This window comes from Eleutherodactylus coqui, chromosome 7, assembly GCF_035609145.1.
Source record: "Eleutherodactylus coqui strain aEleCoq1 chromosome 7, aEleCoq1.hap1, whole genome shotgun sequence".
NCBI lineage: Eukaryota > Metazoa > Chordata > Amphibia > Anura > Eleutherodactylidae > Eleutherodactylus > Eleutherodactylus coqui.
In genome coordinates, this window is record NC_089843.1 from 60,923,860 (window position 1) to 60,942,498 (window position 18,639).

At 41.4% G+C, this 18,639-nt stretch overlaps 1 protein-coding gene across 4 annotated transcripts in view; it reads right to left on the minus strand.

Moving 5' to 3' along the window:
• The window catches only part of GABRB1 (gamma-aminobutyric acid type A receptor subunit beta1), a 545,263-nt gene that overhangs the window by 109,419 nt on the left and 417,205 nt on the right, over positions 1 to 18,639 (minus strand). For all 4 annotated transcript variants that reach the window (XM_066573124.1, XM_066573122.1, XM_066573121.1 and 1 more), the window contains one exon: positions 59 to 141. In XM_066573124.1, the coding sequence (XP_066429221.1) occupies positions 59 to 141 (83 nt within the window). The remainder of the gene's footprint in view (positions 1 to 58; positions 142 to 18,639) is intronic.

The window sequence follows — 18,639 nt, forward strand, 5'->3', positions numbered from 1 at the left end:
TAAGTGGAAACCCAACGAATCACTTGAACTTTAGGAAGCAGGTAAAAAATTTACTCACAACTTTCAATCTCAAGTGTGCAATTCTGTTCATCTAAGGGATATCTGCGCAGATCCATCATGCAAGCAGCTGTCGTCGTAATCCTGCAACAAAAAATATGGAATATGTGAAATGCAGCAACTTTATACATACCCCGTTTCCCTGAAAATAAGACATACCCTGAAAATAAGACATAGCATGATTTTCCAAAAATTTTGAGGATGCAAAATGTTTTCAGGCTTTTTGAAGATGCTTGACATATAAGCCCTACTTCAAAATTAAGCCCTGCTAACAGTTAATTAAAAAAGTCAATTTAAATAATGTCCAGGCAGTTATACATGTAAAAAAGTTAAACCTTTTTGAACAAAAATTAATATAAGACACTGTCTTATTTTCGGGAAAACACGGTAGTAATATAAATGTATCCACTGTTAAAGTGATTATCCAACTTTTAAAAAAGTTGATGGTCTCTCCTCAGGGTAGGTAACCAATATCTGATCCATCGGAGTCCACCTCCCAGGAACCCTGCTTATCAGCTGATTGAAAGGGCCACATTGCTAGTGCAATTTTTTGCAGCCTCTTCAATGTATGTAAGTACATAGCAGCCATTCTGTGTACTGCAGCAATGTCCCATTGAAGTGAATTGGCTGATTGGCAGGAGTCCAGGGTAGCCTGCGGGTGACACTAAACTATTAATCAATTGTCAAGATCGGTTATTATTAGTTGATCGATGGGGATTGTGCGTTTGAGATCCCGCTGATCAGCTGATTGAAGAGAAAGCAGTGTTGGAATGAGCACCACAGTCCATACCAGGCACAGCGCCGTACATTGTACTGTGGTTGTGCCTGGTAAAACAGCTCAATTCCATTCAAATGAATGGAACTAAGCGGTTCTCAGGCCATATGACTGATGACTGAAAAGGCAGCGGTGCCCACCTTCAATCAGCTGATTGGTGGGAGTCCTAAGTGACGGACTCCACTAATCAACTATTGATGACCTATCCTGAGGACTATTTACCAATAGTGTAGTCCATGAACACTCCCCTTTAAGTAAATGTTTTCCTATACGTCAATTGCAAGTTCAAAAATCTTTATTGGCAGCATTGAATAAACATTAGCATTGTCAGAGCAAGTAGAAAATAAGGATTGAGGGATGAGGTGAGGGATTGGGACTGAAAGTATGAGGTATGGTGAGACATGTATTGTTACTACAGGAATCTCCCATTAGCTGCCGCCGTTTTCCTTTTTACAGCACAGCTTCCTTGGGAATTCACATTCTCTGTGTCTTCCCTGTCAGGTTGTTTTATGACTGTCTTTATTTTGTGACTCACTTACAGTTTACAGGATACTGTAAAACCTCCATTAGTACAGGAACAGTAGTAAATTTACAGGACAAAAGTGGAGAATCTAAAGATTCTATATATAGTACTAGAATATCAGTTTTAGAACAGCCTGCAACTAAATTAGGGATTCTGATAATAACACAAGTTCAATCCCCGCATGATTCAGGTAGCCGGCTCAAGGTTGACTCAGCCTTCCATCCTTCTGAGGTCGGTAAAATGAGAACCCAGCTTGGTGGGGGGTAATGATTAATAATTAATTACCTGAAAGCGCTGCAGAATAAGTTGGCGCTATACAAATACCAAGATTTATTTTATTTTAACACAGTTGTTCTTCATAAAATCCTATATTAGATTCCTACACATTCACCTTATGTTAGACAAACCCCTTCCCCACAAAAAATATGCAAAAAGGCCATGAAAACGTTACAAGTAAGCAGAACCTGAAGGTTCTACATGTGTATACTACATACAAAATGGATCAAAAAGACCTCCCATGCAAATATGAGTTCTTCATAATTTTACAAAACATCTTAAAGGGAATCTGTCAGCTCAAACACGCTGTCCAAACTGCAGGCGGCATGTTATAGAACTTGTATTTTATTCATTTATATCTCTACTCAGTCTGGGCTGAACAGTCCAATGGGCGGAGCTATCAGTGAATGACAGCTACACCTGTATGTACAGCCATACACAGATAGCTGTCAATCACTGATAGCTCCGCCCATCAGACTGTTCAGCCCAGACTGAGTTGAGATATAAATGACTAAAATACAAGTTATAGTGAACCTTTCCCCATAAAACTATATATCAATCTGCCCTGCCCCCCCCTGTTCTATAACATCATGCCTGCAGTTTGGAGAACATATTGAAGCTAACAGATTCCCTTCAAGTTTTAAGAAATCCTAAGCTTTCATTTGTTGCGATGTTTTACAATTTCTTTTCTTTTTTTTCGGAGAAATGTAATAAGGGATTTAAAAGCATTAACATAAAATAGACATTTTCAGTACAACTCCCAAGAATCCCTCGACTTAAAATCCAGTGGGTGTCTGTGGGGTTTGCACCATATGCTCAGAATAATTACATTATCTCAGTACCTTTCACCACTACGTTCCCTCTGAGCGCCTCTACTAGCTTTCTCTGCAGTGACAATATTGTGCAGTTTTCTTTACAACCAATTCACACATTTATCTTGATGAAAAAAACATGTTACAATGAAAAGTAAACTACAGATTTCTTTACGAGCTACAAAACAGAAACGTTCTATGCAAAATAAGTTTTCTCTTTAGGCTGTGTACAAATGTTTAGATTTAAAGTGCATCTCACAGATCCATATACTCATACTAGGGCTGCGTAATATACGCAGAGAAATAGAGCATGCTGCGATCTCTCTCTCCTGCGTATCGATACGCAGTATCCACACGCCGGTGTGCATGGAACAAAGAAAGTCCATTGACTTTCATTGACTCCATTCACTGCGTGTTGCGTGTGTAATACACGGTGACAATATGCCCGTGTATATGAGCCCTAAGTGTGCACTGTCCAATAGAGATGAGCGAGTATACTCGCTAAGGCTAACTACTCGAGCGAGTAGTACCTTAGCTGAGTATCCTCCTGCTCGTCTCTAAAGATTCGGGGTCGGCGGCGGGCGGGCAGCAGCGGGGGAGAGCGGGGAGGAACGGAGGGGAGATCTCTCTCGTTCCCTCTCTCCCCCCCGCACCCACCTGCTCACCGCCGCAACTCACCTGTCACCCGCGCCGGCAGCCGAATCTTTACAGACGAGCGGGAGCATACTCAGCTAAGGCACTACTCGCTCGAGTAGTTAGCCTTAGCGAGTATACTTGCTCATCTCTACTGTCCAACTATTAAATAGCATCAGTAAATCAGCTCCACGTGTTTCAAGTGATAGAATGTCATTTTGCGCCGCTCTGTATATGTGGTGATTATTATCCTATAATAATTATTAGGACATTATAGTACCAGTGTTTCTGGTGGTGCCATGCACCACTCAGCTGTGCTACATGGTACATCCATTATGATCCCCACACATCACACACAGCTCTACTACATACATCCTAATTCCCACACATTACACACACAGCTCTGCTACGTGCATCCTGATTCACACACACAGCTGTGGTACATCCATGCTGATTTCCAGACATCACCAGCTCAGCAGATTCGTGGCTTCAGTGATCAGCCCCTGGTCATGTGATCCCTGACTTCACCCACACAGGTGATCACATGATGATGACATCATCACAGGTCCTGGTGGCTGGCTTACCCAGTATACAGTACTTTCTACCAAACTGCACAATGGCTCATCCCACAACAGGGACATCACTGCAGGTCCTTCAGTGGTAAGTCGGTGTCTTCTGTCAGGACCGCTGAGTTGTGTCTGAAATATTAACGGCTTAGTTGTATTCTCATTTTGTTATATTTGTCATCCCCTTTCAAGAACCTTTATTTGTTGTTCTTCTGTTGGTCAGGCTCTGTGTTTTACATATGTTGTAGGACCTGCGATGATGTCACCAGGGGTGGAGCATGAGAAGCACCCACAAACAAATATGCATGCATACTCCGGACAAGTGGTCATTGGTAGTTTGATACAGTTGATACACCAATCAAGCAGAAGATTTAAATTACCTGCCCAGTACTGTGTAGGTCATGTTGTATCTGGCACGAAGACATTACCAGCAGAACCTTTAAAGGACTTGTCCAGTTATAGGACAACATTTCTACAATAGGGATACCTGTAGTAAAATAACAAACTGAGCTATATTTACCTCTTTACTGCTGCTGGGATCCAGTGCTGTAGCCTCGCTGTGGTCCTGGCATTTGTAGTGACAGGACAGCTGAGGTCAACAGAAGTCAGGTGACCACTGCAGCCAATCAGAAGCTGTAGTAAGACCGCTCGTTCTCCTAGCCTCAGCATTCACATCCTGAGTGCCATGATGTCAGGAGTTCGGGAATGTGACGCTGCAGCCTCTGATAGGCTGAAGTGGTCACCTGACTTCTGGTGACGTCAGCTGTCACAACAAATGCCAGGATCACAGTGGAGCTGCAGCAATGATCATCTTCTTGAGGCTGTCCATATTCAGATCAATAAATAAGTCCCAACAGGCAAGAAATCCGGCTTGAATCTTCTCTTGATTGGAATTGAAAGACTTCCAAGCAATTGTAGAACTATTATATGTTACATGCTGCACGCAACCCGCCTTGCAATTTCACGTAACTGGAAAACTAGCGGTATTCTATTGAGTAAGGAAATTGTTTCCTTAGTCTCTTCTAATTGTCTACATGAAAAAATGCTGGTGAGCCAAAAAGGGAAGCTGGATCTGTTTCTCTCAAGCTGGGGTGCTGGCTATCCCTATATCCCTCTCCTATTTAAATAAGGCGTCTTCTCAAACTTCACACTCCCATAAACAAATTATCAAAACATGTTTGGCTAAAGGCCCATTTAGACGGGACGAATGTCGGGCTGCATACAATTCTGAATGATGATCGTTCAGTGTAAATAGCGGCCGTTCAGTACTTAATGTTAAAGGGGTTGTCCCGCGCCGAAACGAGTTTTTTTTTTTTTCAATAGCCCCCCCGTTCGGCGCGAGACAAACCCGATGCAGGGATAAAAAAAAAAAACGGGTAGTGCTTACCGAATCCCCGCGCTCCGGTGACTTCTTACTTACCTTGCGAAGATGGCCGCCGGGATCTTCACCCACGGTGGACCGCAGGTCTTCTGTGCGTTCCATTGCCAATTCCAGCCTCCTGATTGGCTGGAATCGGCACACGTGACGGGGCGGAGCTACGAGGAGCAGCTCTCCAGCACGAGCGCCCCATTCAACACAGAGAAGACCGGACTGCACAAGCGCGTCTAATCGGGAGATTAGACGCTGAAAATTAGACGGCACCATGGAGACGGGGACGCTAGCAACGGAACAGGTAAGTGAATAACTTCTGTATGGCTCATAATTAATGCACGATGTACATTACAAAGTGCATTAATATGGCCATACAGAAGTGTATACCCCCACTTTGTTTCGCGGGACAACCCCTTTAAGGGAATGGAAAGGGGCAGGGGAGAGCGTGGAGAGAAATCTCCTCCAGCTGCCCCGCTGTCAAGCAACAATACATGCTCTTGTGCAAAAGCACCCGAGCTAGTACATGCGGGGACGAGTGTCGGGCATCGTTTGCCTGACATTCGTCCCGTCTAAATGGCCTTTTATACAACTTGTGGTACAAAACAGCCATTATCACCTTTATTTCTATTATTAAGTGATGAACAAACTTTTGAAAAATTCGGTCCGACTGGTTTGCCTAACTTTTGCAAAAATTTTATTCCATGAGAATTAATTCAAGTTCACCAAAAACCACTACAACTGATGACAACTGTCAACGAGCCATAAAACCCTTGTGTAACACTCTGAGAGTATCATACAGGGCTTTTATGGCTCTTAGATAGTATTAAACACCAGTGTTCAAGACTAGTGTTGAGTGAAGTGAACCAGTAGAGCCCTGGTTTCATAGAGAGGGGTCCCGAGTGGGTGATCACCATCTATGACATCCATATGCTCCCATTAGGCAAAAAAACATAAATATACTAATAAGGGAAAGAAAAGAAGTATAGTATAAGAAAGATGACACCATAAGTTGTAGTATTTATATCCTAGACACAATGAGACATAAATACTTCCTGAGTTACCGGAGGGTATGGTCTCCGTCAGTCAGACAGGTTGACTATTACTTAAGATAGAAACTGATGCAAACTATGGCACAAGTCTATACCTGCTAATGGCAGGAATAGATTTCAATCTCTGTCTTAAGTACGGCCCATGAGGCATTTGCCACTGACTAATTTTGGTGCATTTTACCCCAGCGCGCTTCAGTTTAAGACTGGTATATGAAATGGTAGTCTTAATCAACCTCCCGACTGTGCTTTTGATTAACAGCAGACAAATAGTCATTTTCTGTTGACACAAAAATATCCAGTGTACAGCGCACAAAAAGATTCATGCTTTCAAAGTTTATAAAGTTTATCATTTGTCTGATGTTGGCCCCAAGGATGCAGTTCTATTATGAACAAGTAGAAGTGACTAGAACAAAAAGCTGTAGGCTATAAAGAAAGGCAACGCTTTCAAGTGCAGACTGCAAGAAAACAAAGCTGAAAAGGTTAGCAGGGGTTGTGCAATGCAGATGCTGGAGAAAAGCAAACTATTATCTTATGTAACAGCCACGTTCTTATCTCAGACTGAATAATCTTGTCTTTTCAACTAATTAGTTCTGAAACAAATATATACAAAATGTCTGGATTTTAGCTTGTGATAATAAAGAACGTAGATTCTTTTCCTGAGGATGGCATGCTTCTATGAAGTACAGTGAGAGGTTATTACTGAGTCAAAGGTAGACTTTTCTTAACCTGCAGTAAAGATTCAGGGTGCTACCCTAGTCTTCTATCTCAATAGCCTGGCCAAGGTCATAGTGGCCCATTGATATTTCCCTGCACTAAGCAACTGGACTACGTGCCCCCAGTACGCTCTTAGGCCTCCCTCACACAGGGCGTTTGCAGAAATGCCGCATTTTTCAACGCTGTGTTTACTGCAAATTCCGCCCGGTTTCAGCAGCTCTGGCATACTTTATGCCAGTTTTTTGGCTGCGTTTTCAGCCCAGCTGAAAACGCACCAAGGATGCTGGGAAGGAAAAAAAAGCAATACTCACCTAGCCGCTGCAGTCCGGGACGCGGCCGCTGGTCTCTGCCACTGATCCGGGCTTCCCCTGCACTCACAAGTCTATAGCCGTAGGCCAGGTTTGAGAACCCCGCCTCCAGCAATAGAGTGCTGTGATTGTTTGTCGGCGCTGGCTCGATGCCCAATCACAGCCCTTCATTGACTGTCTCAGCCAATCAGAGCTTGCCGCCGCCAATCACAGCACTCAATCAGATGTAGAGAACAAGTGCCATGACCTGACCACAGCGGCTAGGTGAGTATTACTTTCTTTTTCTCTGTATCTAGCCTAGCTGGGACTGATTTTCAGGGTAGAGCTTCTATTGCAAGCCCTCCCCCTGAAAATCGGTGAGCGGTTAACACTGCCAAAAACGCGGCACCAAGTGTTGCCACGTTTTCAGCAGTGCTGAAACCGCTGCCCATTCATTTCAATGGGCGATGCAGGGCTGAAAACGCCCCAAAAAAGAAGATGCAACGCTGTCAAAGCGCAGCGTTGGAAGGCGCTGCATTTTCAGCCCTGTGTGAGCAGCCCCATTGAAATGAATGGGAGCCTTGTACAGTGTTTAGCGCTGGGCTGAAGATGCAGCGCTAAACGGTGTACAAAACGCCCTGTGTGAGGGAGGCCTTAAGCCTCATGTCCATAGGCGGATCTGATTTGCGGAATCCGCGTGGGTGACCCGCATGGAAGATCCGCAAATCAAGCCACCCATAGCGATAAATAGGCATCCGCAACTGGAATAAAACATGCAGATTTGATTTTCGGACCTTTCAATCTAGAAAACAAATTACAGCATGCTCCATTTTTCTGGAGATCCCGCACTGACAGCTTTCATTGAAGTCAATGGAAAGTGTTTGATCCGCAGCACACCCGCAGCTGACACTGTGGATGTGCAGCAGATCATCAGGAAAGCAGGAAATAAAAAAAAAAAAAATTACCGCGCATGCGTGTGGTGTGCCGGCCGGCACCCGCAAGCATCTGCCATGTAGAAGAAAGAAGATCCGGCCTGGATGGAGAAGACCCGCACTGCATCCAAACATGTAAGAAAATGTCCATGGCCGTGGGCAGGGTAGGATCCTGCGGGCGGAATCTGACCCACCTGTGATCATGAGGCCTCAGCTAGACCCCAGTGTCACAGCAGCAGATGTAGATCGGCTATGCCTGATTTGACTTGGGATTACATCCAGAGGCAGAAGCTGAGGTTCTCTGGTTTTCACCCTTGCACCTCACCAATCAGAATATGGTTTTTACTGCAGGAACTCTAGATATAGTCTCAGTTATGAAGCAGCTGGTGTACTTGGTCAGGTTTTCCGTAATGTGGTACCGGAGTATGTAGAAAGACATGAGCGCAGGTGGAATACTTTCACAACACAGATCAGGCTAAGGATCAGGGCAGCAACACTCAAGGAAAGCGTAATAAAATAATGACATAATGAGTCAAGTTCAGGATCAGAAAGGTCAGGAAAGTAGGGTAGTTCAGGCATGCATCAAATACCAAACAAACTTGAACCTTCACACAATATGGAGACTGCTCAGCCAGCTGCTACTGGACAGAGTAGTGGATACATGGGAATACGGACACATGAGATGATTTTTCTTTGCTTTTATTTTAATTTAATGCTTGTATAATCAGGTACATAATCCAAAGAACGCGTTTCGGCGTAATGCCTTGTTCACCTCAATCTGCATTATGTTACTTCCTGACTTATAAATTAAAAACAATTATCCTTAATTACATACTACCTGATATGTTAACCCCTTAATGGTATGTGGGTTGTTCCTTGTTCTCTTCCCTCAGAACATGTCACTTAACCCTTTCTGTTCCATAGATCTCTATCGATAATCATGTATTTAATTAAATCTCCTTACATACAGTTATAAATTTTCCCTTTATGCATTATCCTTTGGCATCCAAAAAATATTTGATTGCTTCATGATAGCTTCATACATAATTTGATCTTATACATTGCATATCCCATATACGGATGGAAAAAACAGGGAACATGAATCTTAAACACCCACATATATGTATTTTTAATATAATTCATTGCTTTATGCAATTTTATCTATTCTTTGAAGGTTATCTGGGGTGAAACACTCCATTGACTTTTACAAAGACCTCTATATTTCAATTTATCAAAAACAACTATTGATCTACTTATTTATTATCTACCGCATGGAAACCGTATTGTCTAACGCTTTGATTATTAATGAAATGGAAGTCTATGTCAAAAAATGATACTGACGCACATTTTCCATTTATCGCATAGAAACCGCATCAACTAGCGCTCTAATTGCAAACCAAACAGAAATCCATGCCATTTGGATTGATGTTATCTTCACACTCATTTAGTTCATTCACCTCCAACATAACCTTCAATATGATTTGTATTATTAGTTATTAATCAAGCGCTTATATTACCATATCCTGATCTCCTGCCGTACACATACGTTATTTTTATTCTCCATAAGTCACAACTTTATACATATTTCATAATATAGATTTTGTGCATATTACCTTTATCTTGACTACCTATTCTTACATATACAGTCAATTAATTTCTTTCGCATAATATTCCTTCGATATAAGGTTTCTTATTCGCCGTATATTCGCCACATATTCTTTACTTGTTTTAAACTATTACCTATGTGAGATCATATATACAAATTATCATCTATGCATCAGTTATATTACCATTGTGTTCTATCAAATATTGAAATAGCTGAACAGAGCAGCCTTACATAGTCCAGGACCTGTCAAGATTGGTTGCAGACTGGAAAACTGGATGTGCATAGTAGCCCTTTAATAGGTGGACTAGGTTGAGAATAGGATAGAATGGTATATACCAACAGGGTCATCTGGTCTAACCCCCTGCTCAGTGCAGGATTCATTAAGTCATCCCAGACAGGTATTTGTCCAGCCTTTGTTTGAAAACTTCCATTGAAGGAGAAATCACTACCTCCTGTGGTAACCTGTTCCACACATTGATTGCTCTCATTGTCAGGAAGTTTTTTCTAATATCTAATTTGTGTCTCCTGCCTTTCGGTTTCATCCCATTGCTTCTAGTCTTTCCTTGTGCAAATGAGAATAGGGCTGATCCCTCTGCACTGTGACAACCCTTCAGATATTTGTAGACAGCTATTAAGTCTCCTCTCAGCCCTCTTTTTGAAAGCTAAACATTCCCAGATCCTTTATCCGTTCTTCATAGGACATGATTTGCAGACTGCTCACCATCTTGGCAACTCTTCTCTGAACTTGCTCCAGTTTGTCTGTCTTTTTTAAAGTGGGGTGCCCAGAACTGGACACAATATTCCAGATGAGGTCTGACTAAGGAAGAGTAGAGGGGGAATAATTACCTCACATGACCTAGACTCTATGCTTCTATTAATACATCCCAGAATTGTGTTTGCCTTTTTGGCTGCTTCATCACATTGTTGACTCATGTTCAGTCTATGATCTATTAGTATACCCAAGTCTTTTTCATATGTGCTGCTGCTTAGCCCAATTCCTCCCATTCTGTATGTGCTTTCTTTCTTGCTCAGATGTAGGACTTTGCATTTCTCCTTGTTAAATACCATTCAGTTAGTCGCTGTGCACTACTCAAGCTTTTCTAGATCTTTCTGAATACTCTCTCTTCCCTAGTGTTAGCTATCCCTCTTAGCTTTGTGTCGTCTGCAAATTTGATCAGTTTCCCTTGTCTAGATCATTTATAAAAATGTTGAACAACACTGGGCCTAGGACAGAGACTTGTGATACCCCACTTGATACATTCTTCCATTTGGATGTGCAGCCATTATGATCACTCTTTGACTACGATCACTCAGCCAGTTTTTAATCCACCTAACAGTTGCCTTGTCAATCCACATTTGGTCATTTTGTGTGGTATGAGATACATTGTCAAATGCTTTACTAAAGTCGAGATATATATCTATATCTACCACATTTCCCTGATCAACCCAGTCAGTGATTCTATCATAGAAGGAAATTAGATTTATCTGGCATGACTTGTTTGTTACAAACCTATGCGCGCTCTGGTTTTTTACTCCATTTTTATCCAAGTACTTGCATACATGCTGTTTAATAATTTGTTCAAAGATCTTTCCCGGTATAGAAGTCAGACTCACAGGCCTGTAGTTTCCTGGATCCACCTTTTTCCCTTTTTTGAAGATAGGGACAGCATTTGCCCTTTTCCAATCTTCTGGGACTTCTGTTCTCCAGAAATTTTCAAAGATTATCGCCAGTGGTTCAACAATTACCACTGCTGCTTCCCTTAGTATCCTAGGATGTAATTCATCTGGACCTTGAGACTTAAATTCATTTAAGTTAGCCATGTGTTCCCTCTCCATCTCTCTGCTTATAGATAGCCTGCATTCTTTTATTCCCCCAATTGCACAGGGAAGATCAGTTGGTGTTGCATCTACTTTCTGAGAGAAAATAGATACAAAATCAGAATTTAAAAGTTCAGCCTTCTCAACATCATTCTTAATCAATTCACCATTTATATCTTGTAAGCATCCAATAGCATCTTTGACTTTTCTTTTGCTTTTGACATACCTCCAAAATCCTTTTTTCTATTGCTTTTGACCTCTGTTGCAAGCCTCAATTCACTAGTAATTTTTGCTTTTCTGACACTTGCCCCACAGTTTCTGTACCGGTCTCATTTCATTACAGTGGTAACGCATGCACGCTGCTGCTCCATTTATTTCAATGGGAGCTGAAGACGTTGAGTGAAAGTGATTTATTCTCCATTGGGATAGAAGTGTTCTATCTTGGTGCATTCCCTTAAATCCCTTCCCACTACAGGGCATAACTGTACGCCCTGGCAGAGGGGTACTTAGCGCAACAGGACATACAATTACGTCCTGAGGATATCGCGAGATCAGAAGAGATCTTGCGCTATCCGGCAGCGGGAGCCAGCTATCACCAATAGCCGGCCTCCCACTGGAACAGCAGGGGTGCATCAGGACAGTGACCCCCACAATTAACCACTTCCCTTCTGCGATCTATGTAGATCGCAGTATGGGAACAGTTCACAGAGGGAGTGCTGGGATGTCATCGGACCCTCGCGATATAATCGCAAAGAGCCCGACTGGTTGCCATGGCAACAGGATGCCACATACCGCCGTCCTGTATTGCCAGTTCCTATGATCGCTAATACAATTGATAAGGCATTGCAGGATAGAAGTTCTGCAATGCCTTATCATAGTGATAATCGGTGCTATGATGCAAGTCCCCCAGAGGGACACAAATGGTGTAAAAAAAAGATTAAAATAATGTACAAAGAAAAAAAATGTGAAAAAAAATGTAAAAAAACCCTTTTTTGTGCTTTTTCTCATATTAGCATAAAAAAATATTAAAACCCCACATATTTGGTATTGTCGTGTCTGTAACAACATGTACAATAATTTGAACATGCTTTTAATCCTGCATGGCAAAAAGCGTTAAAAAACTCTAAAAAACTGAAGTAAAATGCTAATTTTTAGCATTTTGCCTCCCAAAAAACGCAATAAAAGTGATCAAAAAAGCCATATGTGCCCCAAAATGATACCAATAAAAACTACAGCTCGTCTCGCAAAAAATATGCCCTCACAGAGCTCCGTCCATGGAGAAGTTATAGGACTTTCAAAGCATTGATTTGGAGGAAAAAAATGGTTTCCAAAAAAAAGAGTTTTTACTACAGAAAAGTGGAAAAAAGTAAAAAATATATAAGAATTTTGGTGTTGTTGTAATCGTACCGACCCGCAGAAAAAATGTATTGTGTCATTTATGCTGCATGATTAACACTGTAAAAAAAACAGACAAATCTATGGCAGAATTGATGTGTTTTCTCTCCCTGCTATCAAAAAAAAATTAATAAAAGTTTTACAATATAGTCTATGTGCCCAAAAATGGCACCAATAAAAACTACAGTTCGCCAGGCAAAAATCAAGCTCTTATACGGCCGCGTCGACGGAAAAATAAAAAAAGTTATGGCTGTTGAAAAATGGAGATGAAAATCCGCCAAAAATCATTGCGTCCTTAAGCCCAAAATAGGCCGTGTCCTTAAGGGGTTAAGAATTCTCCATTTAGGCCGGTGTCTTTTAAATTATGAGATGACAATTTCTAGAAATGAACAAATATTTAAAAATTCTGTTCCCCAAAACTTAATTTTATCCACCGTAAACTTCAAACCTGCCCCTAGTGGAAGGTATTTTCCAAAAAGTATATTGCATTTCAAGAACGGAAGTCATTTTCTTATAGTTCAGTCTTTTTGCCTTCAGATGAAATCTTGTCATAGAAATTATTATACTTATACTGTGTGGTGGCAAATAGTAATTGTCTTCCTTTTTCTAGATTCCTTTGTAAAACAATATGGGTGTTTTGTACCTTACTACTGAAATGCCCTGTTTTTGTATGTTTTCTTACGTTCTATGAGAGTAGTACAAGGTAGGCAGTAATATGTCGGTACAGATAGAAGCCTGAGCACGTATAATGTAACAGCAGTTAAGGATGAGCTGCGCTGCGGTGTTCACTGCTTAGGATTCCGGAACTGAAAAGTTGCAGAGTAGTGTTTACTGTAGCAAACACTGGATTGTGGCACAGAATGAATAGCAAAGAACCTTTTTCATAGCAAGAACAAAGATCTTTCAAAACTTGTTTTCTCTGTTTTTTGACCTTGCTGCTAGGGACAATGCAACATTCTGCATCTCAGGAAGCTATGGCAGTTTATCTTATTTTTTTTTCTTTACTCTGGCCTTTTCGAATGCTTTTTCTGCATTTAATTCTGTTATTCCATAACTAATGCTTAACCCCTTAGGGACGCGGATCTATTTTTTTTTACATTTTCGTTTTTTCCTCCTCCCTTTTAAAAAAATCGTAACTCCTTTATTTATCCATCGATGTCGTTGCATGAGGGCTTGTTTTTTGCATGGCGAGTTGTATTTTTCAATGGTGCTATTTAAAGTACCATATAATGTACTGAAAAACTTTAAAAAAATTCTAAGTGGAGTAAAATGAAGTTAAAAAAACCACGACATTCCGACATTATTCGGTGCATCTTGTTTCTACGGCGCACAAACTACAACAAAAATGACATGGTAGCTTTATTCTATGGGTCAGTATGATTACTACGATACCAAACGTATAAAGTTTCTTTTTTGCTGTACTACTTTAATTTTTTTTCAAGGACATTTAATTTTTTTTATTGATTTTCTGCGCGCAATAACTTTTTAAATTTTCCATCGACATAGTTGACAGGGGCTCATTTTTTGCAAGGCATCCTGTAGTTTACGTTGGTACCATTTTGGAATACATACAACTTTTTGATCACTTTTTATATCATTTTTTCTGGGAGACAGGGTGACCAAAAAAGTGCATTTCTGGTGTTCTTTATTTTTATTTTTCGGACAGCGTTCACTGTGCGGGGTAAATAATACATTATCTTGATAGATCAGACTTTAACTTTTTTTTTTTTTTTTTACAATTAGTAAAACTTTATTGATCTTATTTTTACTTTCTTTTTTAGTCCTCCTAAGGGACAACAACTTGCGATGCTTCGATCGCTCCTGCAGTATGATGTAATGCCCTAGCATTACGTGGGGATGGCTTGATAGGCAGTCTGCTAAGACAATGTTCCCCAACTCCAGTCCTCAGGGACCCCCAACAGGTCATGTTTTCAGGATTTTCTCAGTGATTGCACAGGTGATGTAATTATTGTCGGTTCCTCAGACATTGCCACAGTTGTTTTCTCTATAGGATATCCTGAAAACATGACCTGTTGGTGGTCCCTGAGGACTGCAGTTGGGGACCCCTGTGCTAAGACAGCCCTGGGGCCTTTTAGAAGGTCCCCGGCTGCCTTGACACCCCCACGGCTCGTGTGGGGGGAGGCATCGGGGACCCCCAAATGTTGTTTGGTGGATTTAAATGCCGCTGTCAGCATTGACAGCAGCATTTAAAGGGTTAATTGTGCCAATCAGCCATGCAGCTGATTGCAGCTATTACCCGTGGGTGTCAGCTGTAATAAATGCCTGTACGATCTGAACGATGAGGGAATTATCATTAGTTGTTCAGATCGTACAAGCATTTACACTAGGCAGTTATAGTTCAGATTCCCGTGATCCAGTAAGAATCTGAACAATTCAGTGTAAAAGGGCCCTTTGTTTAGCATCATCTGCAACTGCTACAACTGTATGGAGATATAGTAATCGTAAACAGGACTAATGCTTCATGGAACTCTATTTTCAGCACTGTAGTACATTGCAGTTAAAGGGGTTGTCCCGTGCCGATTTTTTATTTTTTTTCAATAGCCCCCCCGTTCAGCGCGAGACAAACCCGATGCAGGGGTTAAAAAAGAAAACGGGATAGTGCTTACCTGAATCCCCGCGCTCCGGTGACTTCTTACTTACCTGGTGAAGATGGCCGCCGGGATCTTCACCCTCGGTGGACCGCAGGTCTTCTGTGCGGTCCATTGCCGATTCCAGCCTCCTGATTGGCTGGAATCGGCACGTGACGGGGCGGAGCTACAAGGAGCCACTCTCCGGCACGAGCGGCCCCATTCAGAAAAGAAGAAGACAGGACTGCGCAAGCGCGTCTAATCCGGCGATTAGACGCTGAAAATTAGACTGCACCATGGAGACGAGGACGCTAGCAACGGAACAGGTAAGTGAATAACTTCTGATAACTTCTGTATGGCTCATAATTAATGCACAATGTACTAATTACAAAGTGCATTAATATGGCCATACAGAAGTGTATAACCCCACTTGCTTTCGCGGGACAACCCCTTTAAGTTAGCATAATGCGTTAATGTCATGTTAACGTTTGCTACATCTATAGGTCTGCATAGAGCTGCATACACTAAACTATAGGCAATTTTTATTCCATACTATCTGTAAAATTGCACATTTTTAGATTTTAGATACATTGAAGCAATTAAATTAGAGCATATTTGTACCTCTGTGTTAGGCCTCATGGACACGAGTGGGTGCTAGGTTGTACATAGGTTCGCACAAAACCGGCGCGCCCACGTATATGCACAAACACGCGTGGATGCAGGTCTGTGCACCATTGCTTGCAATGGGGCCGCGGCTGTTGCCAGCGGCCCCACATCATTACAGTGATGGGACCCAAGCGGCTAGACGCACCTGAGCCCCAGCAGTGGCGGAGAGGTAAGTATAGCTTTTTTTTACTGCAGCTGGGGATGATTTTCAGGGAAAGGCTTATATTTAAAGCCCTTCTCCGAAAATCACTGCGGGGGTACCGGCATGCCCATTGAAATCAATGAGAGAGCTTTGCGATCCTCTGCCACAGCTGTGACAGCTGTGGCAGGGGATTCTTTACTCCACACGGGGAGTACCCTAGTCACTGAACACTGTGACAGTGCTGTCAGTGTTCAGTGACAAGGGGACTCCCCGTGGGGAATAATGACATTCACCAAGGACCTAATCAAGCCTTCTAATGCCTTTTCCATGCACAGGCAGAGTAGTGTTACTAATAAAGGTGCCTGCAGCCAGGAGGTGATGTAGGTGCTTCTGGGAACTACAGTTTTCCAGTTAGAAATGCTGGTCATGTGCCTGAGCAGAAGGACCACCCAGTGGGAGTACCAGGGTCTAAAAACATAAAGATAATGTACATAATAAGCTCAGATGGCCTGTTGCATTCCATTTAATGATGTTAGAAGGGTTTAGGGTCTTTGGCCAAAAAAAAATTGAATTGTAGGAAAACCCCTTTAACTACCACAGACATTAAGTCCCTGTTATTGTCTTATGGTCCACCCTCTGAAAACTTTAACATCTCTTGCTTTTAAACAATTCTTGCATGCTGCACTGCTTATACTATTGCTTCATTCTCAATGTTCACAGGTTATTTAATTAATTAATTAAATAATTACTCATTATATCTTATAGTAAACACTCTGGTAGAATCTAGGTGATTTCCGGTTCACCCCGGACAGTAGTTTCTTTTCTCCAGGGCTTAGCTATACAGGCAAAAAAATACATTAGGTGAAAATTCTTCTAGTAATGAATGTCTTTCATGAAAAATTCCTGGAGCTAATACCTGTGAGGTCTGCAATGACAGTTTTTTAGAGCCCTTTGGCATTGGAATACTTTTCCATGACACATTTTAAATCCTTTCTCTAAGATAGGAATCTTGAAGAACATATCAGACATAAACTGGTGCATCTGAGCCCCGTCAGACGTAAATAACAAAAATAGGATTATCTGTGCAAGTCTATAAAAAGTTAAGTAAGCAATCTTTCCTTGGCATTTCGAAAACTCACTTTGGTAGCATTAGGCTTTCTGTGTATTTAAGATTTCGTAAAGGTTGGCTTATTCCCAATTCCTAACCTAGTACATGGTTAGAATTTATATTCCATCATGTCAGTTAAGAAAAGGCGAGGACAGATTAAAGTTTAATTTCCTTTTTCGCCACAAGGGATTGGGCATTTCATGACAAGGTTTCTATCATTCGGTGTAGGCCATGCATTAACAATTCATGCTGTGTTAAATATTGCTTCCCACAGTAAACTCAAGAGAATAGGAAACACTTTTACCAGTATTGTTATAACAGAGTATTTTATTCAAGAAGGTGAGAACAGATGCTTTTTCCTGTCATACAGTCTTTGGCTACCTCCTCATGACACAACGAGAGTTTTGCATAAATTGCGAATGGAAAAAAATAATTAAACCTTAAATAACACATCAACAAGTCATTTGTTCCCCATTACAGAATTATTTGGGGGAGGTATATAGGTGCAATCTTTGCCACTGACTGGAATGAATAGTCAACGACTCAATGGCTTTGGATTGTATGTAGAGTAAAACAAGAATTTTATATTTAGCGCCATATTTTATATTTTTACAACTTAACATTTTACATCTTTTAATCTATTTTCTTCTTACACCTGCCTCCCCTTGTGAACAATTTGATTCACTGGATGATCAATGCTTCAGTACATACAGTATAGCTACTCTATAGACCAAACATTCATAACCTTTGCGTTGGTCATATACCAACAACACAGTGTTAAAAGAGTTGTACTAAGATAGACTTTTATCACCTATCTGTAGGAAACACCCAGAAAGGGTAAATGGGGGGAAAGGGCTATTAAGTTGTGAAGAAAATTATAGGTTCTCTTCAAAGGATAGGTGATAAAAGTCTTATCGATTTCCCCCCCCCCCCCTCCCATCCTTGTATCTCTTTTATCACCCCCACCCCATTTGTTTCAAACTGATTGTATATCACATATAATTGTTGTATTGTCTGTGTTCTTCTGTGCTTGAAAGAGCTGCGGAATAAGTTAGTACTATACAAATAAAGATTATTATTATTACTATTATCGATAGGGGTCTCACTGCTGAGACCTCCACTGATCCTGAGAAGTTGGATTCGAATTTCCTATTCTCAGTAGCGGTTCATTGCACCTTCCACAGTGAGGAGGAGACTTGAATGGAACTATGGCCATTGATAGCAGAGCTACCAAAGCAATGCAAAAATTAAACCTGTGTGTTTGTGTAGTGTGTCCAGGTCTAGAAACCACCTGACAATGTGATATGAATTTTGTACAAC